This window comes from Micromonas pusilla, assembly GCF_000151265.4.
Source record: "Micromonas pusilla CCMP1545 genomic scaffold MICPUCscaffold_3, whole genome shotgun sequence".
Classification (NCBI taxonomy): domain Eukaryota; kingdom Viridiplantae; phylum Chlorophyta; class Mamiellophyceae; order Mamiellales; family Mamiellaceae; genus Micromonas; species Micromonas pusilla.
The window spans coordinates 22,794-42,434 of NW_003315884.1; the positions used below are offsets into that span (position 1 = coordinate 22,794).

Here is a 19,641-nt window from a genome sequence, read left to right on the forward strand (position 1 = left end):
CTCCCTCCGGCGTTCGAGCAGCGCGTCGAACGCGTCCGCGACGGGCTCGAACGACCCGCGTCCGAACCTGTGCGCGGACGCGGCCGCGCACGCGGCGTCGCCGTGCTTCCCGCCGCACCACGAACGCAGCGCGTAGGACAAGACGACGAGCGCTTTCATGCCGTCGTCGTCGTCGTCGTCGCCGCCGCCGCCGCCGCCGCCGCGGGTCTTCCTCGACCCGCCGCCTGCCCCCCTCGCGGCGGCGTGCGCCGCGCGCGCCACCTCGAGCGAATCCGCGCGATCGCTCGCGCTGCAACCGAACAGCACGCGCGCGAACAACACCGCGCACGCCTCGAGCGGCGTCGTCCCGTCCTCGACGTATAACGACCGAAGCGCGTCGCCGATCGTCTCCGCGGTTGTCTTTTTCGACGAGCGAACGTCCGGGTGGAGTTGAAAGGCGTCAGGTGGAGTTGAAAGGCGTCGAGGGCGGGAATTGAAAGCGAGGTGTGGGCGGAGAGAAACGCCGGGAAAAGTCCTTAAGGAATGGCGTTCACCACGCCGACGCGGTCGTATGGGGACCACTGTGAGATATATAGAACGCACCTTTTTCGCCGCGGCGATCAGCGCGAGCTGCCGGCTCGCGTCCTCCCCGGCGGTCGCCCTCGACGCGAGGTCTAACCCGAACGCAACCTTCGCGAGCCGAATGCCGACGCGAACGCACCGATCGGACGGCAGCGCGACGCACGAGAGCGCGACGGACGCGGAGATGGACGCGGAGATGGATCGCGCGTAGCGCTCCGGCGACCGCGTCGCGAGTTGCGCGCGCGCGCACGCGGCGGCGACCGCGTCCGCGGCGGCGACGATAACGCTCGTCGGGCCGCCGTTTTCGGACGCGCGCGCGAACAGCTTCGCGCACCGCAGCGCGTATTCGTCTAAACGCCGCGGGGTGATCTTCACCGCCGCGCGCTTCTTCTCGCGAGCGCGTCGTCGCGCGGTCGCGGTGTCGCCGCCGCCGCCGCCGCCGCCGCGGGAATCCAAATCCAAATCTAAATCGACGTCGTCGCCGTCGTCGCGCTTCGCGCACGCCTCAAACATCCTCAGCGCGGCTTCGCACGCGACGCGCGACGACGCGCTCTCCGCCGCGTCCATCGCGGCTCTCGCGCACGCGCTCCTGAACGCGCCCTCGCCCTTCGGGTACCGCTTCGAGAGCGCGACGATCACTTCCCGCGGGGACGGCTCGCGCGTCGGCGCCGCGCCCGGCTCGTTGCGGCGTCCGGCGCGCAGCGACGACAACACCGCCGCCGCCGCAACACTCTCCGCGCGACGCGACACCGCCGCCGCCGCGAGCGCGGGGAGCGCGTCGACGAAGCATCGAGACGCGACCGGGCACGGCGCGACGCTCGCGACGAGCGCGAACGCGGCGTCTCGACGAGCGTCGTCCGTCGCCGCCGACGTCGCGACGTCGGCGAGCCGTCGCGCCACCGCGCGACGCGACGACGAGCGCAACGCGTGACGCGCTGCGAACGCCGCGAGCGAAGCCGAGGCCGCCGACGCGGCGTCCATTCGCGCGCGGACGATCTCGTCGGCCGCGACGCGCGCGTTCGCGGCGGCGACGCGCGCGGCGTCGCGCCCGCGCGCGTACTCGTTCGCGACGTCGCCGGCGGCGGGCGCGCCGAGCGACGCGGCGACGCCGCGCCACGTCGCACTCGCGACGTCGTCCCACTCGGGGGACCCGCCGTCGTCGCCGCGATCGCTCGCGGAGACGAGCAGGTCCGCGCACGCGAGCGCGGCGCGCAGAAGCGCGGTCGCCGTCGGCGTCGGCACCGGCGCGGACGCCTCGCTCGCGACGTCGGCGAGGACGCGACACGACGCCGTCGCGACGCGGCGGACGGCAGCGGACGGCGGCGGCGGCGGCGGCGACGACGACGACGACGACGACGACGACGGGTCCAACGCCCGCGACGCTTCGTACCACGGATCGACGCCGCCGCCGTCGCCTGTCGCCTCGAGGATCGACGCGAGCTCGAGCGCGCCCTCGGCGACCGCGCGCGCCCACTCCTGCGAGGACTCGACGAGCGCTTTCGCCGCGGCGGACGCGGCGCCGCGGCGGCTCTGCGACGCGAGCGCGGCGGATTCGCGCGCCTCCGCCGCGGCGTCCGACGCGGTCGCGGCGGCCGCGGCGATCTCTCTCTCTGTCCGCACCTTGGCGAACTTTCTCAGCGCGCGGTGCGACGCGGCCGTCGCGGGCAGCGACGACGTCATCGCGAGCGAGAAGAGCCCCGCGCTGACGATTACCGCGTCGTTTTTGTTTTCGACGTCGGCGAGTTTCTTCGGGCCCGGTCCGCCGCCGCTCGGCGTCGCGCGGACGACGACGTCGAACAACCGGAGCGTCGCCTGCGAAGCGTCCGACGGCGACGACGCGATCTGAAGCAGCGCCGCGCTCGCGGCGCGCGGGACGCGCTCGAGCTGCTGCCCGAGTAAGTTGACGCACGCGGCGGCGGCGGCGGCGCGAGTCTCATGGTCGTTCCATACGAGCGAACGTCGGGGTGGAGTTCAAAGGCGTCAGAAGCGGAGTTGAAAAGCGCCGAGGGCGGGGATCAAAAGCGAGGGACCCTGGGCGGAGAGATGCGCCGGGAAAAGTCCTTAAGGAACGGCGTTCACCACGCCAACGCGGCCGTATGGGAACCAGTGTGAGATAGAACGCACCTTGATCATCTCGCGTAAAAGCCCGTCCCCGTCCCCGCCGCCGCCGCCGCCGTCGCCGTCGCCGTCGCCGCGCGTCGTCGTCGACGCGCGCGACGCCTCCGCGATCCTCGGCACCGCGAGATCGATCGCGTCCTCGCCGAGCTTGAAGTTCGCGACGACGCCGAGGGCGTCGAACACCGTCTTCGCGCACCGTCGCCATCTCGAGCTCCTCGCGTCGGCGCGCGGAAGGCACCGCGCCAACGCGGTCGCCGCCGCGTCCGCGAGGCTCGACCGCTCGTCGTCAGACGGCGACGGCGGCGCGTGATGAAACCGGAGCGTCGCGAGCGCAAGCGCGTGCTCGGTCGCGGCCTCCGCGACGTCGCCGTGGGGGGCGCCCGCGGCGCTCTCGTACGCCGCCTGCGCGACGCGCGGCAACGGCGCGAGCCACGCGTCTGAGGGTCGTCAGGGTGGAGTTGAAAGGCATCGAGGTCAGGCGTTGAAAGCGAGGGGCGGGCGGAGAGATGACACGCCGAGCGGACACGTCTTCGAGGAACGGCGTGCACCGCGCCGACGGGGTCGTTCGTATGGGGACGAGTGTGAGATATCTAGAACGCGCCCGACGCCGCCCATATCGTCTCGAGACTCGCGTCGAACTCCGTCGTCGCCGCTCGCCGCGACGTCATCCTCCGCGCGAGTCTCCACAGCAGGCACAAACCCGCGGTCGCGCGCGAGAGCGTCGACGCCGCCGCCGGCGTGAGCGCGAGCGCGAGCGCCGGCGACCCCGCCGCGAGACTCTCGATCGTATGAGCATTTAGTCTCACGTCCGCGGCGACCGTCTCCACGAGGGACGCGACGCACGAAGGCGCGACGCCGCCGAGCGCCTCCACCATCACCTCCGATCGCCTTCGCGCCTCCTCCGCGGTGGAGTCGACGCCGAGGGTCGACTCCGGCGGCGCGGCGGTCGCGTGCTTCGAAGACGTCTTGTGCGACGTCGAATCGGAGGCGGCGGCGGCGTCGCCGCGCCCCGCGTCCTCCGCGTCCCTCGCGCACTTCTCCCACACGCGCCGGACAACCTCCTCGGAGCAGTACCCGCGCTCGACGACGGCGTTCGACGCTCCCGCCGCGCGCCCGCGCGGTCGCGCGGCGGCGGCGAACAGCGCGACGTGCCCGCGCCACATCTCGAACCCGACGACGGACGGCCCCGGCGTCGACCACCCGCCGCCGCCGCCTCCGCTTCTTCCGAGCGTCGACGGCGGCGCGTACTCGAGCGCCTTCGCCGCGGCTAAGCGTCGACACGCGCGCCGAACGCCCGCGTCCGTCGCGCCGCTGAGCTCGTTCCCGGTCCACCCGCGCACGCGCTCGTCGTCGCCCCACCCGCCGAGCGCGGCGACCGCGCGGCTCAGCGTCTCTTCCCCCACGGACGCCTCGTTGGAGAGCCATTTTAGTAAACCTCCTCCGACGCGCGTCGCGACGGCATCGAGGTCGCGATCGTCCTCGTGCGCGGCGTGCATCGCGAGCGTCGTCGCCGCGCACTGGTCCACGAGGTCCTCCGCGGCGGCGAGGAGCTCCGCGGCCGCGGCGTGCACGACCGGGGACTTGTGCGCGGACGCGAGGAGGACGACGGCGGCGGCTCTGGGGCCGGCGTCCGCGGCGGCGGCGCGCGCCACCGCCGCGGCGTTCGAAGCGAAGTCGCGCCCGCCGCCGTCGAACGCGGAGAGGTTTAAGCCCGCGCCGCCGCGAGGGCTGCGAGGGCTGCTCGGGAAACCTAGCTTCTTGTTCGGTCTCGGCGGTCGCGCGCTGCTTCCCGCGAAGGGCGACGCGCCGTCGGCGTCCGATTCTCCGCCGCGCGATTCGCCGGGCCCGCTGCTGCCCCACTCGTCGTCCAGGTCGTCGTCCGTGTCGTCGTCCCACTGGTCCTCGTCCGGCGCGGCGACCGCGTCGTTGTACAGATCGTCCGCGCGTCGCCCGACGGCTTCGGACAGCGCCACCGCCGCGGTCGTCAGCCGGCACGCCCACTCCTGTTCGGTCGTGAACGACTCGCACGCGCTCTCCGCGCTTCTCAACGACAGCGTCACCGCGCGCCGCAACGCGGGGCCGGGTAACGCCGACACGTGGCGTCGTAACGCAACCCTCGCGGCCGTTTCAACATCCGCGTTCCCGCACCGCGCCGCGGCAGAGATTAAGCGCAGCGTCTGGTTCGGCCCGCCGCCGTTGCTCGGGATGCCGTCCTCGTCCGGCGCCCACGCGAGAAGCAACGGCGTGCACGCGAACGCCGCGAGCAACGCCTCAGCGTCGTCGCCCGTCGGCGCGTCGATCGGGGACGCGTGCGCCGCGTACGCGACCGTGCGGTCAAGCGGCGGCGCGGGCACAGACGCGGCGTTTCCGGCGGCGGCGCTCTGTTTGCCGCCGGCGAGCTCGGTGATGGATGAGGGCGGCGGAGGGATCGTCAGCGCGCTCGCGACGCCGGGCGCGAGCGACGCGACGGAACGCCAGAGCTCGTCCGCGAGTTCTCCCGCGACGCCGTCGCCGCCGCCATTTTTGGCGGCGGAATACGAGTCGTTCGCCTTGCAGTAGTCCAGGGACCACGAGAGGACCCTGCACGCGACGACTTTCGCGCCGACGGAGCCGGCGCCGAGGATGGCGCGCCGCGTCGATCCCGCCGCCGCCGCGGGCGCGGACGCTCTCTTTTTCTTTTTCCCCGGACGCTCGCCGCCGCCGGCGCCGCGTTGTTCCGGGAGAAGCATCTCCGCGAGCATCTCCACGGCAACCTTCGGCGACACCCGCGCGGCAGCCTTCAGGACGCGCTCCACCTTCCCCCACGTCGTCGCGGGCGGTCCGCGCGCGCCGCCTATCGCCACCGCCCTCGCGAGGAGATCCCGCAGCTCCTCCTCCCCTCCCCCGACGCGCTCCCCGCTCGTCGACGCGTTGTCGTCGTCGCCCGCGCCCGAGCCCGCCGCGTCGAGCGCGCGCGCCTCCAAGTGCGCCGCGAGCACGTCCAGCGTCGCGGAAGTCGCGCCCTCCTTGGCGCTCGCCAACCCCGCGGCGATCGCGTCGCGAAGCGCGGCGCGGATCGCCTCGGGGGACGCCGCGCCGGCGACGTCTTGCGCGCGCGACGAGCCGCGTCGCCGCCGCGTCACCGCCTCGACAGCCTGCAGAAGCGACGCGCTCTCCGCCGCGGCGTTCGGCTTCTTGCTCCACTCGCGCGCGAGCTCGCCGAGTTCGTCCAGAGGGAGGTACGCGAACGATTGCGTGTTCGCGGCGACCGCTGCGACGTCGTCGACGTAATCCGCGCCCGCGCCGTCGGATCGCGCCAGCGCGCGTAAGATCGCCGCCAACGACAGCGCGAACGGCCGCCGCTCCGCGCCTCGCTTCGCGCCGTTCTCCATTACGTCCATCGCGAGCCTCAGCACGTGCCCCGCGGCCTCGTCGCCTTTGCTTATCGCGCTCGGGGTGCCGTCCCCCGCCCACTCCCATCGCGCGGCGACGGCGAGGAGAACCGCCTGTCGATTCCAATCCTCCTTCGACGCGCGCATCGCCGCGAGGAGCGCCGCGCACGCGGCGCTGACGTGCCCCGCGGCGACGAGTGTCGCCAACGCGGTCGCGGCGGTCGCGCCGGAGCCCAGGCCCGGCGTGCCGTCCTCCACGCTCGACGCGAGCAGGAGCGCGCAGTGCCTCGGTTTCGCGTTCGCGCGTGCGAGGTACGACGCCGCGTCGCGAATCGGCGGCGACGCGACCGCGTCCGCGAGCGCGTCCGTGAGAAACTTCCTCGCAATCGCGCGCGCGTTAGACGCGGAGGGCGGCAGCGCGTCCAGCGCGCGCACGAGCGCGTCCGCGACGTCGCCCCACGTCGCTCTGGAGCCGTCCGCGAAGGCGGGGAGCCAACGACGGATTCGCGCGAGCTCGGCGTCGCACCGCTCGAGCGTGGACGCGCGGACGCGCGACGCGACGGCTTCCGGGACCGCGTTCGCCGCGAGGCTGCGCGCGTTGGCGACGAAGGGTGGAGACGAAGGAAGCGCGGGGACGAAGCGCGGTCAGAGAACGCGGAGGAGGAGGACGGGAACGGCGTCGTTGTTAGATGGGATGGGACGCGGAGCGAGCGACGACGATTAACGGTTCGCAGCAATAAGCATCGCAGGTGCCGAGAATCGCTCCGCGGCGTCGAGCCGAGGCGCACCTCGGCGGAGGCTCCTCGTCCGTCAGCTCCGCGCGACGGTGGATATTCGCCGCGAGCACGTGCGAGACGTGCGTCAGCGCCGCCTGGCACGCGCCCGCCGCGCCCGCGCCCCCCATCGCGCGGTCGGATGTGCGGACGACGGGAGCGCACTGCTTTCTCGGATGCGGACAGGAATTTCAATCTGTTTCACGCGACGCGGCACAGCAGTCTCTAGCTAGCTAGTCCTCCTTCTCCCATGCCTTCTCCGGCGGCCACAGGAGCGCGTCTCTCGGAAACTTCATCGCGCACAGCGCGACCATCCCCAGACAAACGCTCGAGAACAGAAACAGCGCGGCGACGACCGCGCTCGACGCCGTCGACGCGCGCCGCGACCGCTCCGCCTCCTTTTCCGCCTCCGCCGCCTCGTCCTCCGCGGCTTTCAGCGCTCGTCGCCGCGCCTCCGCCCTCGCCTCCACCTCGTCCTCCCCCGGGAACGTCATCACGCCGACAGCCTCGCCGCGCCTCGCGTCCGAGAGTTTCTCCATCGCGATGCGAACCGCCGCGGCGGTCAGACGAACCGACGCGGCGTACTCCGACGACCGCGCGCCGTGCACGCGTCGAACCTTCTCGGCGGCCGTCAGCGTCGCGCGAAACAACCGCGGCGGCCGCGTCCGCGTCGCCGTCGCCGGCGCCTTCTTCCGCGCGCCGGCGCCTCCTCCTATCTTCGTCACCCTCGCGGCATCGTGCTTAAACGCCGCGTCCACGTTTATGTGAAAGCAGACGAGCTCGCCGATGGCGTCGTCGATCGCGGCGGCGCCGCCGCCTTTCGGGAGCGCGAAGACGCCGCTGCCGCCGCCGCCGAGGGTCGTTCTGCATACGAGCGAACGTCGGCGTGGAGTTCAAAGGCGTCAGAAGCGGAGTTGATAGGCGTCGAGGTGTGGACGGAGAGATGCGCCGGGAAAAGTCCTTCTTAAGGAATGGCGTTCACGACGCCGACGCGGCCGTATGGGGACCGGTGTGATACTAGAACGCGCCCGAGAAGATCCTCCGCGTCGAATTCGATCGCGCGCGCCGCCGCCGTCGCGTTTGCCGCCGTCGCGATCTCGGCGATCGCCGCGCCGACGCCCGGCCACAGCACCGCGCCGTCGTGATCGTCGCAGTCGCCGGTGAGGTCGCTGTAGAGAAGACCGACGCCGTCGTCGCCGTCGCGCAACGCGTCGACGGCGTCCGCGGCGAGTCGCGCGTCGCCGGCGATTCTTCTCCGACGCAGTACAGCTTGCGTCGCCGCCGCGACGCGGTGGCCGAACGCGTCCTCGAGCGCGCGCTCGGCCGTGACGCCGGCGACGTGGACGCTGAGGAGGGCTTTAGGGCGCGACGCGGTCGCGGCGTCGACGTCTTCGGGCGGCGCGAGGAGAGACTCGACCTGTGGGCGGGGAAGAGAGAGAAGAGAACGCGCCGACGCGGAGACGCGTCGTCAGCTCCTCTACTTCGCGAGCGTCGAAGGCTGGGCTGGGAGTTGCTGGAGAGGACGATCGGTGGACGGGTCGCGATCGCACCTCCGACGACGCTTTCGCGTTGACGTGCGCGACGGGTTGGACCGTGAGCAACGCCGCGGCCGCGGCGGCGATGGAGACCGCGTCTAACGCGCCCTCGTCGCCGCCCCCGCGGAGGTAGGACCCGTTCGGACCGTCCACGAAGAGCGCGACGCCGTCCTGTAGTTAAATCGTCGTGGTCGTCGTCGTCGGAAGAGGTGATGAGCGAGCGTCGTGAGCGGCGCCGTCGGACGGGGAACAGGGAAGCGGTCGAGGATCGAGACGCACCGCGAGCGCGCCGGTGATCAGCGTCGCGCTCGCGAGGAGCGCGAGGAGCGCGAGGAGCGGGGTCCTCCGCATCGTGGTCGACGCCGCGCGGCGCGGCGACGGTGTGCTGTTAGCTGTGACTGTGGACGACGCTTGAAACTTAACAACTCACCGCTCATCTCATCATAGCGACGGGGCGCGATGGCGGGGTCGCTCGACGACGACGACGACGACGCGACGCCGATATTCGCGCTAGAGACGCGCGTCCGCGACGCCGCGAAGGGCGCCGGGCGCGTGACGTGCGCGGACGCCTCGGACGGCGTCGTCGTCGTCGGCACGGACGCGGGCGCGTGCGTCGTGCACGACCTGACGAAGAATGCGAAGAGCGCGTCCTCGTCCTGGACCGTGGACTGCGACCCGTCCTCCTCCGAGCTTCGACGCGCGGCGGCGAACGCGGAGACGTCGTCCTCCGGTCGCGGTCGCGTCGTCGTGACGCGCGTGTTCGTGTCCCCGAACGCGGCGCACGCGCTCGCGTGCGTCGCGCGCGGCGGCGGCGGCGACGACGACGACGACGACGCGGACGTCGAGATCGTCCACTTCCAACCGTCGCGAAAGCCGACGCGCGGCGCGCCGCTGGCGTCGTTGCGAGGCAAGCGCGTCACCGCGGTGGCGTGGAGCGCGTCTCGGTGCGACGACGTCTTCGCGAGGGACGTCCTGCTCGGCACGCGCGACGGGTCGCTGTTCGAGCTGACCGTCGACGCCGCGGACGCGTCGAGGCGAGATCGCAGCGCGCGGCGGATCTTCGCGGTCGAGGACGAGGACGAAGACGAGGGATCGGGGTCGACGCGCGCGTCGATCGTGGGGTTGCACGCGACGCGCGACGCGAGCGGTGCGCACGCGGTGCTCGTCGCGACGCGGAACGCGCTCCGGCGGTTCGCCGGCGGCGCGACGCTGGAGGCGACGCTCAACGGCGGCGGCGGCGGCGGCGCGCGGCTGGCGTCGCGTCGTCGAGACGGGTCCGGATCCGGCGCTGAGGTGCGTTCTATACACTGGTCCCCATACGACCGCGTTGGCGTGGTGAACGCCGTTTCTTAAGGACTTTGCCCGGCGCGTCTCTCCGCCCACACCACGCTTTCAATCCCCGCCCTCGACGCCTTTCAACTTCAACTGACGCCTTTCAACTCCACCCCGACATTCGCTTGTATAGAACGGCGCCGACGACGACGCCGCCGGCGTCGCGTTACACGTCAGCGAGTCCGCGAACCGGCTCGCGTGGCTCACGCGCGATGGCGTGCACACCGCGACGCTCGCGCGCCTTGACGGCGCCGCCGCCGGCGCGACGCGCTTCTTCCCGCTCCCGAGGGGATTCGATCCCGTCGCCGTCGCGGCGACGCAGTCGCACGTCGTCGCGCTCTCCCGCGACGGCTCGCTCCTCGCGACGTGCGCGCTGACCGGCGCCGTCGCGCAGCGGCTGACCCTGACGATCGATCGAGACGCGGACGCGGAAGACGATCGCGAACAACCCGTTGGCGTGGCGCTCGTCGCGAGCGGCGGCGGCGGAATAGGCGGAGGCTGTCTCTTCGCGGCCACGACGACGGCGGTGACGGAGGCGACGTCGACGCGGGAAGGTCGCCGCGCATGGAAAATTCTCGCGCGTCGCGGCGACTACGACGACGCGCTGCGCGCGTGCGAGACGGCCGCGCAGCGCGGCGTCGTCCTCGTCGCTCGCGCGAAGGCGTGCGATGACCCCATGGACGCGGCGCGGTGGTACGCCGCCGCGGGGAACGACGCGATCGCGTTCGAGACGGTGTGCATGGGGTTTCTAGACGCCGGCGCCGGTGCGTTCTATACACTGGTCCCCATACGACCGCGTTGGCGTGGTGAACGCCGATCCTTAAGGACTTTTCCCGGCGTGTCTCTCCGCCCACCCCTTCCTTTCAATCACCGACCTCGACGCCTTTCAACTCCGTCTGACGCCTTTGAACTCCACCCCGACGTTCGCTTGTATAGACGACGCCCTCGCGCGGTATCTCACGCTGATGCTCGACGACGTCGACGGTCGCGGCGGCGGCGGTCGAGGTCGGGAAGGTCGCGAAGGTCACGAAGGTCACGACGCCGCGCTCGCTAAGAAGCTCGCGTCGTGGCTGTTGGATTTGCACGTCAGCAGGGCGTGCGCGGCGGAGGAGGAGGAGGAGGAGGACGACGGCGGGGCGGCGGCGGGAGAGCTGACGACGTTTTTATCCGCGTACGCGCCTCGGCTCGACGCGGCGGCGACGAAGAAGCTCCTGACGGAGTCCGGCCGGCTCGACGACCTCGCGCACTACGCGGAGGTGATTGGCGCGTGGGACGACGTGTTGTCGCACCGCGTGCGGCACGGGCAGTACGCGAAGGCTTTCGAGGCGATGCGAGACGCGAACGTCCCGTCGGACGCGAAGGCGCGTTCTATCTCACACTGGTCCCCATACGACCGCGTTGGCGTGGTGAACGCCGTTCCTTAAGGACTTTGCCCGGCGTCTCTCTCTGCCCACCCCCCGCTTTCAATCCCCGCCCTCGACGCCTTTCAACTCCATCTGACGCCTTTGAACTCCACCCCGCCATCGCTTTGTAAAGGCGCGGTGCGCGCCGGAACTTTTTCGAAGGCTTCCCGGCGAGGCGGTGGACTGCTTCCTCGCGTGCGGGGTCGACGCGTTACCCCCCGCGAGGCTCGTGCCCGCGTTCAAACCGTTCGTCGGGCCGGGTCGAACCCCGGGGTTGACCGAGAAGGAAGACGCGGAGAGAAAGGCGGAGGCGACGCGGTACTTACAGAGCGTCGCGTCGCCGTCCGTCGGCGGCGGCGGCGGCGCGGGGCCGCCCCGGTGCGAGGACCGGACCGTGCACGACTGCCTGCTCAGACTGCTCGTCGACGGCCACGAGCGCGATGGATCGAAAGCGCTGATGCGGTACGTCGCCGGCGTCGGCGTCGGCGCGAACGGCGACGCGCTGTTCGATAAAGAGCTCGCCGCTCGTCTGTGCGAAGAGTTTGGCGCGTTCAGAGCGGCGATTCACGTGCACTGCGACGGCGCGGACCACGGCTCCGCGCTCGCGCTCGCGCTCGAGGCGGGCGACCTCGCGACCGCGAAGCTCGTCGCCGCGAAAGCCGCGGAGATGTATCATCTCGGCGGCGGCGACGACGACGACGACGAAGGGAGGAGAGGTGCGGACGACGGACTCGACGAGAACGGCGAGGACGCCGCTGCGGCGGCGCGCCGCCGCGGCAAATCGCTCTGGCTTCGAATCGTCGACGCGGAGATTAGTAAAGCCGGGGGCGACGTCGACGCCGCCGTCGCGCGCGCGCTCGCGCTCGTGCACGACGCGGAGGGCGTCCTGACCGTCGAGGACGTCCTCCGCGTGCTCCCGGACTTTGACGCGATCGACGTCGCGAAGCCCTTCGTCCTCGCGGAACTGAAAACCCGCGCCGGGGACATCGAGCGGTCGCGCGCGCGCGTCGACGCCGCGGAGGCGACGACGCGGGAGACGACGAAGGCGATCGACGCCATGCGCGCGCGGACGATACGGCTGCCGGCGCGGACGCCGTGCGCGAAGTGCGGACGGCCGATCTCGCAGCTTCCGTGGAGCTTTTCGTTTTTCGCGCCAAACGGCGTCGACCCCGACGAGGTCGCGGAGGGGTCGCCGCTGTCGCAGTATTACGTCTTTCCGTGCGGGATGGGGTTCCACAGCACGTGTCTCGTCGAGGCTGCGCTGCCGTGGATGCTTCCGGACGTTCGCGCGCGGTGTTTGGAGCTCATGAGCGTCGTGCGACGGGTCCCGTTGACGCGCGAGTTGAAGCGGCTGCGGAAGACGTTTCGAGAGACGGGCGTCCTCGCGGTCGGGCGAGGCGCGAACACCGCGGCGCTGTCGGACGACGATAAAACGTACGCGGTGCAACGGTTAGAGGATATATTGTGCTGCGAGTGCCCGATGTGCGGAGACATGATGCTGCGGAAAGTCGAGGCCGCGAGCGCTGGCGAATAGTAAGTAGTCTGAGTACGCGTCTTCTGACGTTAGCGTAGAGGCTGTATTGAGGGGCGTTTGCGTCGTCGACGCCTCCGCGCGTCGAGTCTTTTCCGCGCCGTATGCTACGCGCGCGCCGCGCGCGACCGAGTCGACTCGAAGCGTCGTCGAATCGAAGAGTGATGATATCGTATTACTTTACCTTCGGTAAAAAAAGAATGTAGCGTTCGTCGCCCGCCCGCGCGCTCTCCTCGCAGTTCGCGGCGCGACGCCGCGGCGAATCTGATCGTCGTCGCGGCGAATAAAAACGCGTCGACGATCGTCGCGACGCGTTTAGATGGCGGCGAAGTACTCCTTGGATCCCTCCGGGTCCGGCTTCATCGTGACGTCGCCGGGCTTCCACCCCGCCGGGCAAACCTCATCAGGGTTCTCCTGCACGTGCTGAAGCGCCTGCAGCGTGCGCAGCGTCTCGTCCACGGAGCGGCCGAACGCGAGGTTGTTGATGGTGGAGTGCTGCACGACGCCCTCCTTGTCGATGATGAAGAGCCCTCTGAGGGTCGTTCCATACGAAGCGATGTCGGGGTGGAGTTGAAAGGCGTCAGTAGGAGTTGAAAGGCGACGATGGCGGGGATTAGAAGCGAGGTGTGGGCGCAGAGAAACGACGGGAAAAGTCCTTAAGGATCGGCGTTCACCACGCCAACGCGGTCGTATGGGGACCAGTGTATAGAACGCGCCTGAGCGCGACGCCGTCCTCGGTGAGGACGTCGTACGCGGACGAGATCTCCTTCTTGAGGTCGGAGACGAGCGGGTACGCGATGTCGCCGAGGCCGCCGGCGTTGCGCTCGGTCTGGATCCACGCGAGGTGCGAGAACTGCGAGTCCACGGACACGCCGAGGACCTCGGTGTTCATCTTCGCGAACTCTTCGTAGCGATCGGAGAAGGCGGTGATCTCCGTGGGGCACACGAAGGTGAAGTCGAGCGGGTAGAAGAAGAGGACGACGTACTTGCCGCGGTAGTCGCTCAGGTTGACGTTCATGAACTCCTGGTCGAAGACCGCCTCCGCGGAGAAGTCCGGCGCGGCGTTGCCGACGAGCGGCGCCGCGGACGCGGTCGTCGTCGTCGCGCGGCGCGCGGAGGATTTCGTCGCGACGGACGACGCGAACCGCGCCTTGACGGGCGCCTTGGACGAGAGCGTCGCGCGGCGCGCGGACGCGGCGGACGCGCGCGCGGAGACGCGCGCGGTCATCGTGGAGGAAGCGATGCAGGCCATTTCGCGGACGTTGATTTCGTGTGAATGACGGGTGGGCGCGTCGGGTGAAGTGCGTCCTCGCGGCGTCGACGTCGTCGCGAACGATCGAAGGCGGCTGCGACGAGATGGGAGCTGATGACATGGAAAAAAGGACTGCGAACCGACGGGCGATCGACACGCGGCACCCCACGTCACCCGTAACTTTTCGCACGCGCAAACAGTCAGAGTAGTCGCCGAAACGTAGTACGAAAAAACGTCCGAAACGTGAGAGGCTCATCCGCAGTCATCCGAAACGCGAGGGCCAATCACGTCAGGGAAGGGCCGATGAGGCGGTTGGGTCGGCGGGGGGTGGGTCGCGACTCGAGAGGGGTTCCGCGTGATCGCGGCGCGCGCCACTTCGCGTCGCGCCGCACCGTCGCATCGAACGGAACGCGAAGTTGAAGAACCCGTAGCACTCGAGACGTCATGTCCGTCGTCGCGAGCACCGCCGCGTCCGTCGTCGCGCCCGCGGCGCCGTCGTTCGTCGGGTTACGGCGCGTCAAGGGACCGGGCGCGCTGTCGCGCGATGTCGAGGCTCACCCTTCCGTGACGCTCGCGGTGCGTCCCCTCGCGACTCGCGCGCCGCCTCTCGCGCGTTTCTCCTCGCGCGATGGCGACGGGCGCGCGCGCGGCGGCGGCGTCGCCGGCCGGCCGCGCGGACGCGCGCGCACGGACGCGCGCGACGCCCGCCGCCGCCGCCTTCGCCGTCCGGCCGTCGCGCGCGTCGCGCCGCGCGACGCGCGATCGATCGATCGATCGATCGCGAAAAATATCGTCGAGATCGTTCGCTCGTTATCCCTCCCTTCCTTCGCCGTCGTAACGGAGCGCTGACGCGTCCTACGTCCCCCAACTCGTCCGTCCGTCCGCGTCCTTTCTCCTCAGACCTCCGTCCGCGGCGCGCGCGCCTCGCGCGGCGCGTCCTCCCGCTGCGTCGCGACGATGGCGGGCACGGGCAAATTCGTCGTCGGCGGAAACTGGAAGTGCAACGGGAACACCGCGTCCATCACGCAGCTCGTGAAGGACTTGAACAAGGGCGAGATCGACGCGGACGTGGACGTGATCGTCGCCCCGCCGATGCTGTACCTGCCCAAGGTCCAGAGCACGATCGACCGCCAGTTCAAGCTCTCCGCGCAAAACTGCTGGGTGAGCGAAGGCGGCGCGTTCACCGGCGAGGTGAGCGCGGAGATGTTGGCGGACGCGAACGTGCCTTGGGTCATTCTGGGGCACTCCGAACGCCGCGCGCTGTGCGGCGAGAGCGACGAGTTCGTCGGCAAGAAGGTGGCGTACGCCATCAAGAACGGGCTCTCCGTCATGGCGTGCATCGGCGAGACGCTCCAGGAGCGCGAGAGCGGCGCGACGCAAGACGTCTGCCGCAGGCAGCTCCAGGCGATCGTGAACGAGCTCTCCGCGGGCGATTGGGAGAAGGTCGTCATCGCGTACGAGCCGGTGTGGGCGATCGGCACCGGGAAGGTCGCGACGCCGGAGCAGGCGCAGGAGACGCACGCGGGGATCCGCGCGTTCATGGCGTCCGCGGTGTCCCAAGACGTCGCGTCGAAGGTGCGGATTCAATACGGCGGCAGCGTCAACGGGCAACTGCAAGAGCTGGCCAAGCAGGAGGACATCGACGGGTTCCTCGTCGGCGGCGCGTCGCTGATCGGGGACGCGTTCATCACGATCTGCAACAGCGCGAAGTATAACACGTACTGAGTCGGTCGATGAGAGGAGGAAGGAAGGAGTATTACCTGTACCTGATGTATCCGCGTGTTGGGTTGGTGGTTGCCTGTGTGTGTGCGCGCGCGCGCGTTGAAGCGATAACATAGTGGACTAATGTTATGACGAACACGCGATCTCGCGAAAGGAACAAGACGCAAACGAGAGCGCGCGCGGCGCGGGCGCGGACGCGACGATGACCGTCGCGCGCCGTAGCGCGGTCGAGTCGTCGTCGATTAAAACGAACGGCCGCGTCGGCCTCGAAAGAATTTTCTACATTGTATCAACGCGCGCGGGGTCGCGCGCGTCGCGTCGCGTCGCGTCGCGCCCCCGCCCTCCCCCCCCCCCACCCTCTCCCCCTCCCCCTTCCTCGATCAATCCGATCGATCCGATCGATCCGATCGATCCCAATCCGAAAACCAACCACCAACCTCGTCTGCTTACCGGTAGTACCCCATGTGTCGAGACACGTTCGAGAACCGATCCGTCGCCGTCTTCTTCGGCGCCGTCGCCGCAATCGCCTCCCTCGCCCGCCTCTCGTCCCTGTCCACGCGCAGCCACGCGTCGATCGTCCCGAGCAAGTGTTTCACGCCCTTGAGCCCGACGACGTCGGACTTGCGCCCGCCGTGCGCGAGCGCGCCGTTGGACACGAACGCGACGTGCGTCATCCACGGCTCCATGCCGTCGAAGATGTGCGTGGCGTACACAACGGTGGCGCCGCGTTCTTCGCACTCGGACTTTAAAAACTCGAGGAGGTCTAATCGGCCGAGGATGTCCAAGTCCACGGTGATCTCGTCGCAGAGGAGGACTTTGAACGGCTTGAGGAGCCCCATGCAGATCTGCACGCGTCTTCGCTGGCCGTCGGAGACTTTCATCATGCTCCAGTCGAGGTCGATGTCGAGGAGTTGGACGAGGCGCGCGCGACGCTCGGGGTCGACGTCCTCGACGCCGAAGATCATCTTGCCCGCGGTGAAGTCGCCCGCGAGCGCGACGGAGCCCTGCGCGTCGTCGAGGAGGGGGTGGGAGGGAGGTCAGGAGAAGGGGACGGGAGGGAGGGAGCGAGGAAGCGTTGTTCGACGCGTCGACGTAACGGGCTGTGAGCGGCGGGAGAGGAGTCGCGACGGACGCACCGCGCTGCCGATGGTGCGACGCCACTGCGACCCGAGGTACCCCAGGTCGCCGCTGCACGTGAGCTCGATCTCGTGGAACGGCGGCTTCCCGATGACGCGGACCGCGTCTCGGTCCACCATCGTCTTCCCCGCGAGGATCTGAAGCAGCGTGCTCTTACCCGCGCCGTTCGCGCCGCTGAGAAGGCATCGCGACCCGGGAGGGAGGTCCAGCGTGACGTCGTTCAGGATCGACTCGCCGCCGGGGTACGCGTACGCGAGGGCTCTGATCTTGAGCGACCCGGTGTCGGTGGCGTTGTCGGTCGGCGGCTCCGCGGCGGGAGCGGTTACGGCGGTCATCGCGGCGTCGTCGGGCGCGACGAGGACTGAGGCGCGACGCGCGAGAGGCGCTGGGAAAAGTGCGAGAAACGGTGGGCTCACAGGCGCTCTCGAGCGCGCGGAGTGACGTCGACGAAACGTTCACGAGTCGTCGGTGAAACGAACGCTTGACCCCGAGATTCCAGGTTCGACCCGAGATTATTCCTTTCAAATCGATCGATGCGAGCGATGCGATGAAAAGAAAGATGAGAAAAAACGACTTCGTCTGACGAGCTGTCGTTATTTCCACGCTGTCAGCCATCGGCCGCGCCCACACCACGCGCGAGCGCGGCAGAACCCACCGACCTCATCACCGATGCTCGCGTCGTCGTCGTCCGTCCGCGCCTCCGGCGCGACCGCCGGCCGCGCGACGCGCGCGCCTCGCGCGACGAGAAGAGTCGCGTCGTCGTCCGCGCGACCCGGACGACGTCGCGCGCGGTCGTCCGCGTCCGATCGCGCGCACCGCCCCGGCCCCAACACGTCCTCCTCCTCCTCCGTCGTCGTCGCCGCGGGACCAACGCCCGCCGCGACGTTCGAGCTCGCCGTGGACGCGGCCAGGGCAGGTGCGATCTCTCTCGACGACCCGGCCTCGCTGATCGGCCCGGTCGGCTCGCTCGTCGCGGTCGCGTACATCGCGCGCGTGGTCTGGACCGGCACGGAGACCATCAAGCGCCTCAAGGCGGAGCTCACCGCGGAGGGGTACGACGTCGACGAGTTCAACAAAGTCGGCGAGCTGAAGGCGATTCGAAACGCGGTGGACAACGGCACCGTGGACGGCATCTACGACAAGGTGTGGTACAACCGGTTGGTGATGAGCGCGGGCGCGGGGAGCATCACGGACGTGCAAAAGGCGAAAGCGTACTGGCGGAAGCGCGGGGTCACGGTGAACACGCTCGCGGACATGGACAAGGTGACGAAGTATATGGAGAAGAAGTACGGCAAGTCCGCGAAGATGAACAAGTAGAGAGAGGGAGGGAGAGAGGGAAGGATGCGCGCGAGGTGGGGAGGGAGGGCGGCGCGCGAGGACGCGCGGCGCCGCCCGCCGCGCGGATGGTAGACGCGATTTTCGTTCTCTGCGGCGTTCGTTAATAGGAAGCACGACTGAGAGTGATGAGAACGAAAGGAACCCGGCCGCGCTCATGAGCGCGACGGCGAGCTCTGTCTTCTCCGCGGCGACGCCTTCGCCGGCGAGCGCGAGCGGGATCGTCCGCCGCGTCCGCGTCCTCCTCCTCCTCCTCCTCCGCCGCCGCCGCCGCCGCCGCCGATGCCGTGCGCGAACTTGCAGTCGCGGAACGTGCATCGCCCTCGCAAGAAGTCCTTGCACATCAGAATCGCGCCGCCGCGCTTGCCGCCTCTTCCCCTTCGGCCGCCGCCGCCGCCGCCGCGGAACCGATCCCTGGAGTCGTCGCGACCGCGGAACCGATCCCTCGAGTCGTCGCCACCGCGGCGCCGATCCCTCGAGTCGTCGCGACGCCGCGCGCCGCCGCCGCCGTCGTTCCCGCGACGGCGTTTCGCGTCGAAATCCCGCGACCGCGACCGCGACTGCGACTGCGACCGCGACCGCGATCGCGACCGAGATCTTGACCGACCGCTTTTGTTGCGATGTCTCTTCCCGCCGCGTTTCCTCTTTTTTTTCTTCGCGTCGCCCTTCGCCGCGGCGCCGCCCTCCTCGTCCCCGCCGTCGGGTCCTTCGTCCCGGGAGCGCTCTTTCTTCCTCTCCTCCGCCTTCCTCGCGCGCTCCGCCTCCTTCGCGAGTCGTCTCTCCTCTTCTTTCGGGTCGACGTGACGCTTCTCGCATTTATGCGCGGCGTGCCCGTCCTCGCCGCACACGAAGCACGCGCCGTCTTTCAAGTCGTCGTCCGGAATCTTCTTCGCGCAGTCGACGCGCTTGTGCCCCGTCTCGCCGCAGATGAAACAAAACAAGCTCGCGATGAACGCCGGGCACTCGACGCGCTCGTGGCCTTCCTCGCCGCACTGCGCGCACTTTTCCGGCGGCGCGTCCGGATCCGGGATCCGGCTCGGACATCTCGCGAGCCGGTGCCCGAGCTCGCCGCACTTGACGCACGCGCCCGCTTTGAGCGTCGCCTCCGAGACGCGCTCGGGGCACTTCATCGGTCGGTGGCCTTTCTTCCCGCATACCATGCAGTGTTTGGACTCCAGCGTCTTCGGGCAGTCGCGTTTGAAGTGACCGATTTCGCCGCAGACGTCGCACGGGGGAGCGGGCTCTCTCTTCTTCTTCGCGTTCTTCGCGGCGTCTCCGCGACGCGGCGACCGCGACCGAGACCGAGACCGCGACCGCGACGCGTCCTCGTTCGCGCGCTTCTTGACGACGACGACGCGCACGGCGCGGCGGCCGCGGTCGCGGTCGCGCCCGCCGCCGCGGCTGCGGCTGCGGCTGCGGCTGCGGCTGCGGCTGCGGCTTCGACTGCCCCAGCTTCGACTCGGCGACCGCGAGAGGTCGCGCTTCCTCGTCGCCGCGTCCGCGTCCTTCGCCGCGTCGCCCGCGTCCTCGCCCCCGCCCGGGAGGACGTCTCCGAAGTCGATCGCCTCGTC

The 19,641-nt window shown here is 70.0% G+C and overlaps 7 protein-coding genes across 7 annotated transcripts; 3 read left to right on the forward strand and 4 right to left on the reverse strand.

Annotated features, from left to right (window-relative positions):
• Nucleotides 1-7,056: 7,056 nt before the first annotated feature.
• On the reverse strand, nt 7,057-8,709 carry MICPUCDRAFT_55863 (uncharacterized protein; the record flags this gene model as incomplete). Its single annotated transcript, XM_003057043.1, has 3 exons — nt 7,057-7,687; nt 7,831-8,240; nt 8,638-8,709. The coding sequence occupies 3 exons, from the start codon at nt 8,707-8,709 to the stop codon at nt 7,057-7,059; spliced, it is 1,113 nt and encodes a 370-aa protein (XP_003057089.1).
• Nucleotides 8,710-8,817: 108 nt separating this feature from the next.
• MICPUCDRAFT_46561 (uncharacterized protein) lies at nt 8,818-12,641 on the forward strand (the record flags this gene model as incomplete). The annotated part of the gene is made up of 2 exons (XM_003056590.1): nt 8,818-9,651; nt 11,269-12,641. 2 exons carry the CDS (start codon nt 8,818-8,820, stop codon nt 12,625-12,627), a joined length of 2,193 nt encoding a protein of 730 aa, XP_003056636.1. The 3' UTR covers nt 12,628-12,641.
• A 134-nt stretch (nt 12,642-12,775) lies between these two features.
• MICPUCDRAFT_49495 (uncharacterized protein) lies at nt 12,776-13,908 on the reverse strand. Its single transcript, XM_003057044.1, has 2 exons — nt 13,341-13,908; nt 12,776-13,156 (listed from the first exon to the last, which is right to left on the reverse strand). The coding sequence occupies exons 1-2, from the start codon at nt 13,874-13,876 to the stop codon at nt 12,940-12,942; spliced, it is 753 nt and encodes a 250-aa protein (XP_003057090.1). The 5' UTR covers nt 13,877-13,908; the 3' UTR covers nt 12,776-12,939.
• Nucleotides 13,909-14,320: 412 nt separating this feature from the next.
• Nucleotides 14,321-15,871, forward strand: MICPUCDRAFT_46562 (triosephosphate isomerase; the record flags this gene model as incomplete). Its single annotated transcript, XM_003056591.1, has 2 exons — nt 14,321-14,452; nt 14,777-15,871. 2 exons carry the CDS (start codon nt 14,321-14,323, stop codon nt 15,599-15,601), a joined length of 957 nt encoding a protein of 318 aa, XP_003056637.1. The 3' UTR covers nt 15,602-15,871.
• A 173-nt stretch (nt 15,872-16,044) lies between these two features.
• On the reverse strand, nt 16,045-17,070 carry MICPUCDRAFT_14737 (uncharacterized protein; the record flags this gene model as incomplete). The annotated part of the gene is made up of 2 exons (XM_003057045.1): nt 16,045-16,602; nt 16,735-17,070. The coding sequence occupies 2 exons, from the start codon at nt 17,068-17,070 to the stop codon at nt 16,045-16,047; spliced, it is 894 nt and encodes a 297-aa protein (XP_003057091.1).
• A 334-nt stretch (nt 17,071-17,404) lies between these two features.
• On the forward strand, nt 17,405-18,052 carry MICPUCDRAFT_38503 (uncharacterized protein; the record flags this gene model as incomplete). The annotated part of the gene is made up of 1 exon (XM_003056592.1): nt 17,405-18,052. One exon carries the CDS (start codon nt 17,405-17,407, stop codon nt 18,050-18,052), a length of 648 nt encoding a protein of 215 aa, XP_003056638.1.
• A 236-nt stretch (nt 18,053-18,288) lies between these two features.
• MICPUCDRAFT_25415 (uncharacterized protein) lies at nt 18,289-19,436 on the reverse strand (the record flags this gene model as incomplete). Its single annotated transcript, XM_003057046.1, has 2 exons — nt 18,871-19,436; nt 18,289-18,366 (listed from the first exon to the last, which is right to left on the reverse strand). Coding segments are annotated over exons 1-2 (438 nt in total), but the record flags the coding sequence as incomplete, so codon positions are not given.
• Nucleotides 19,437-19,641: the final 205 nt, after the last annotated feature.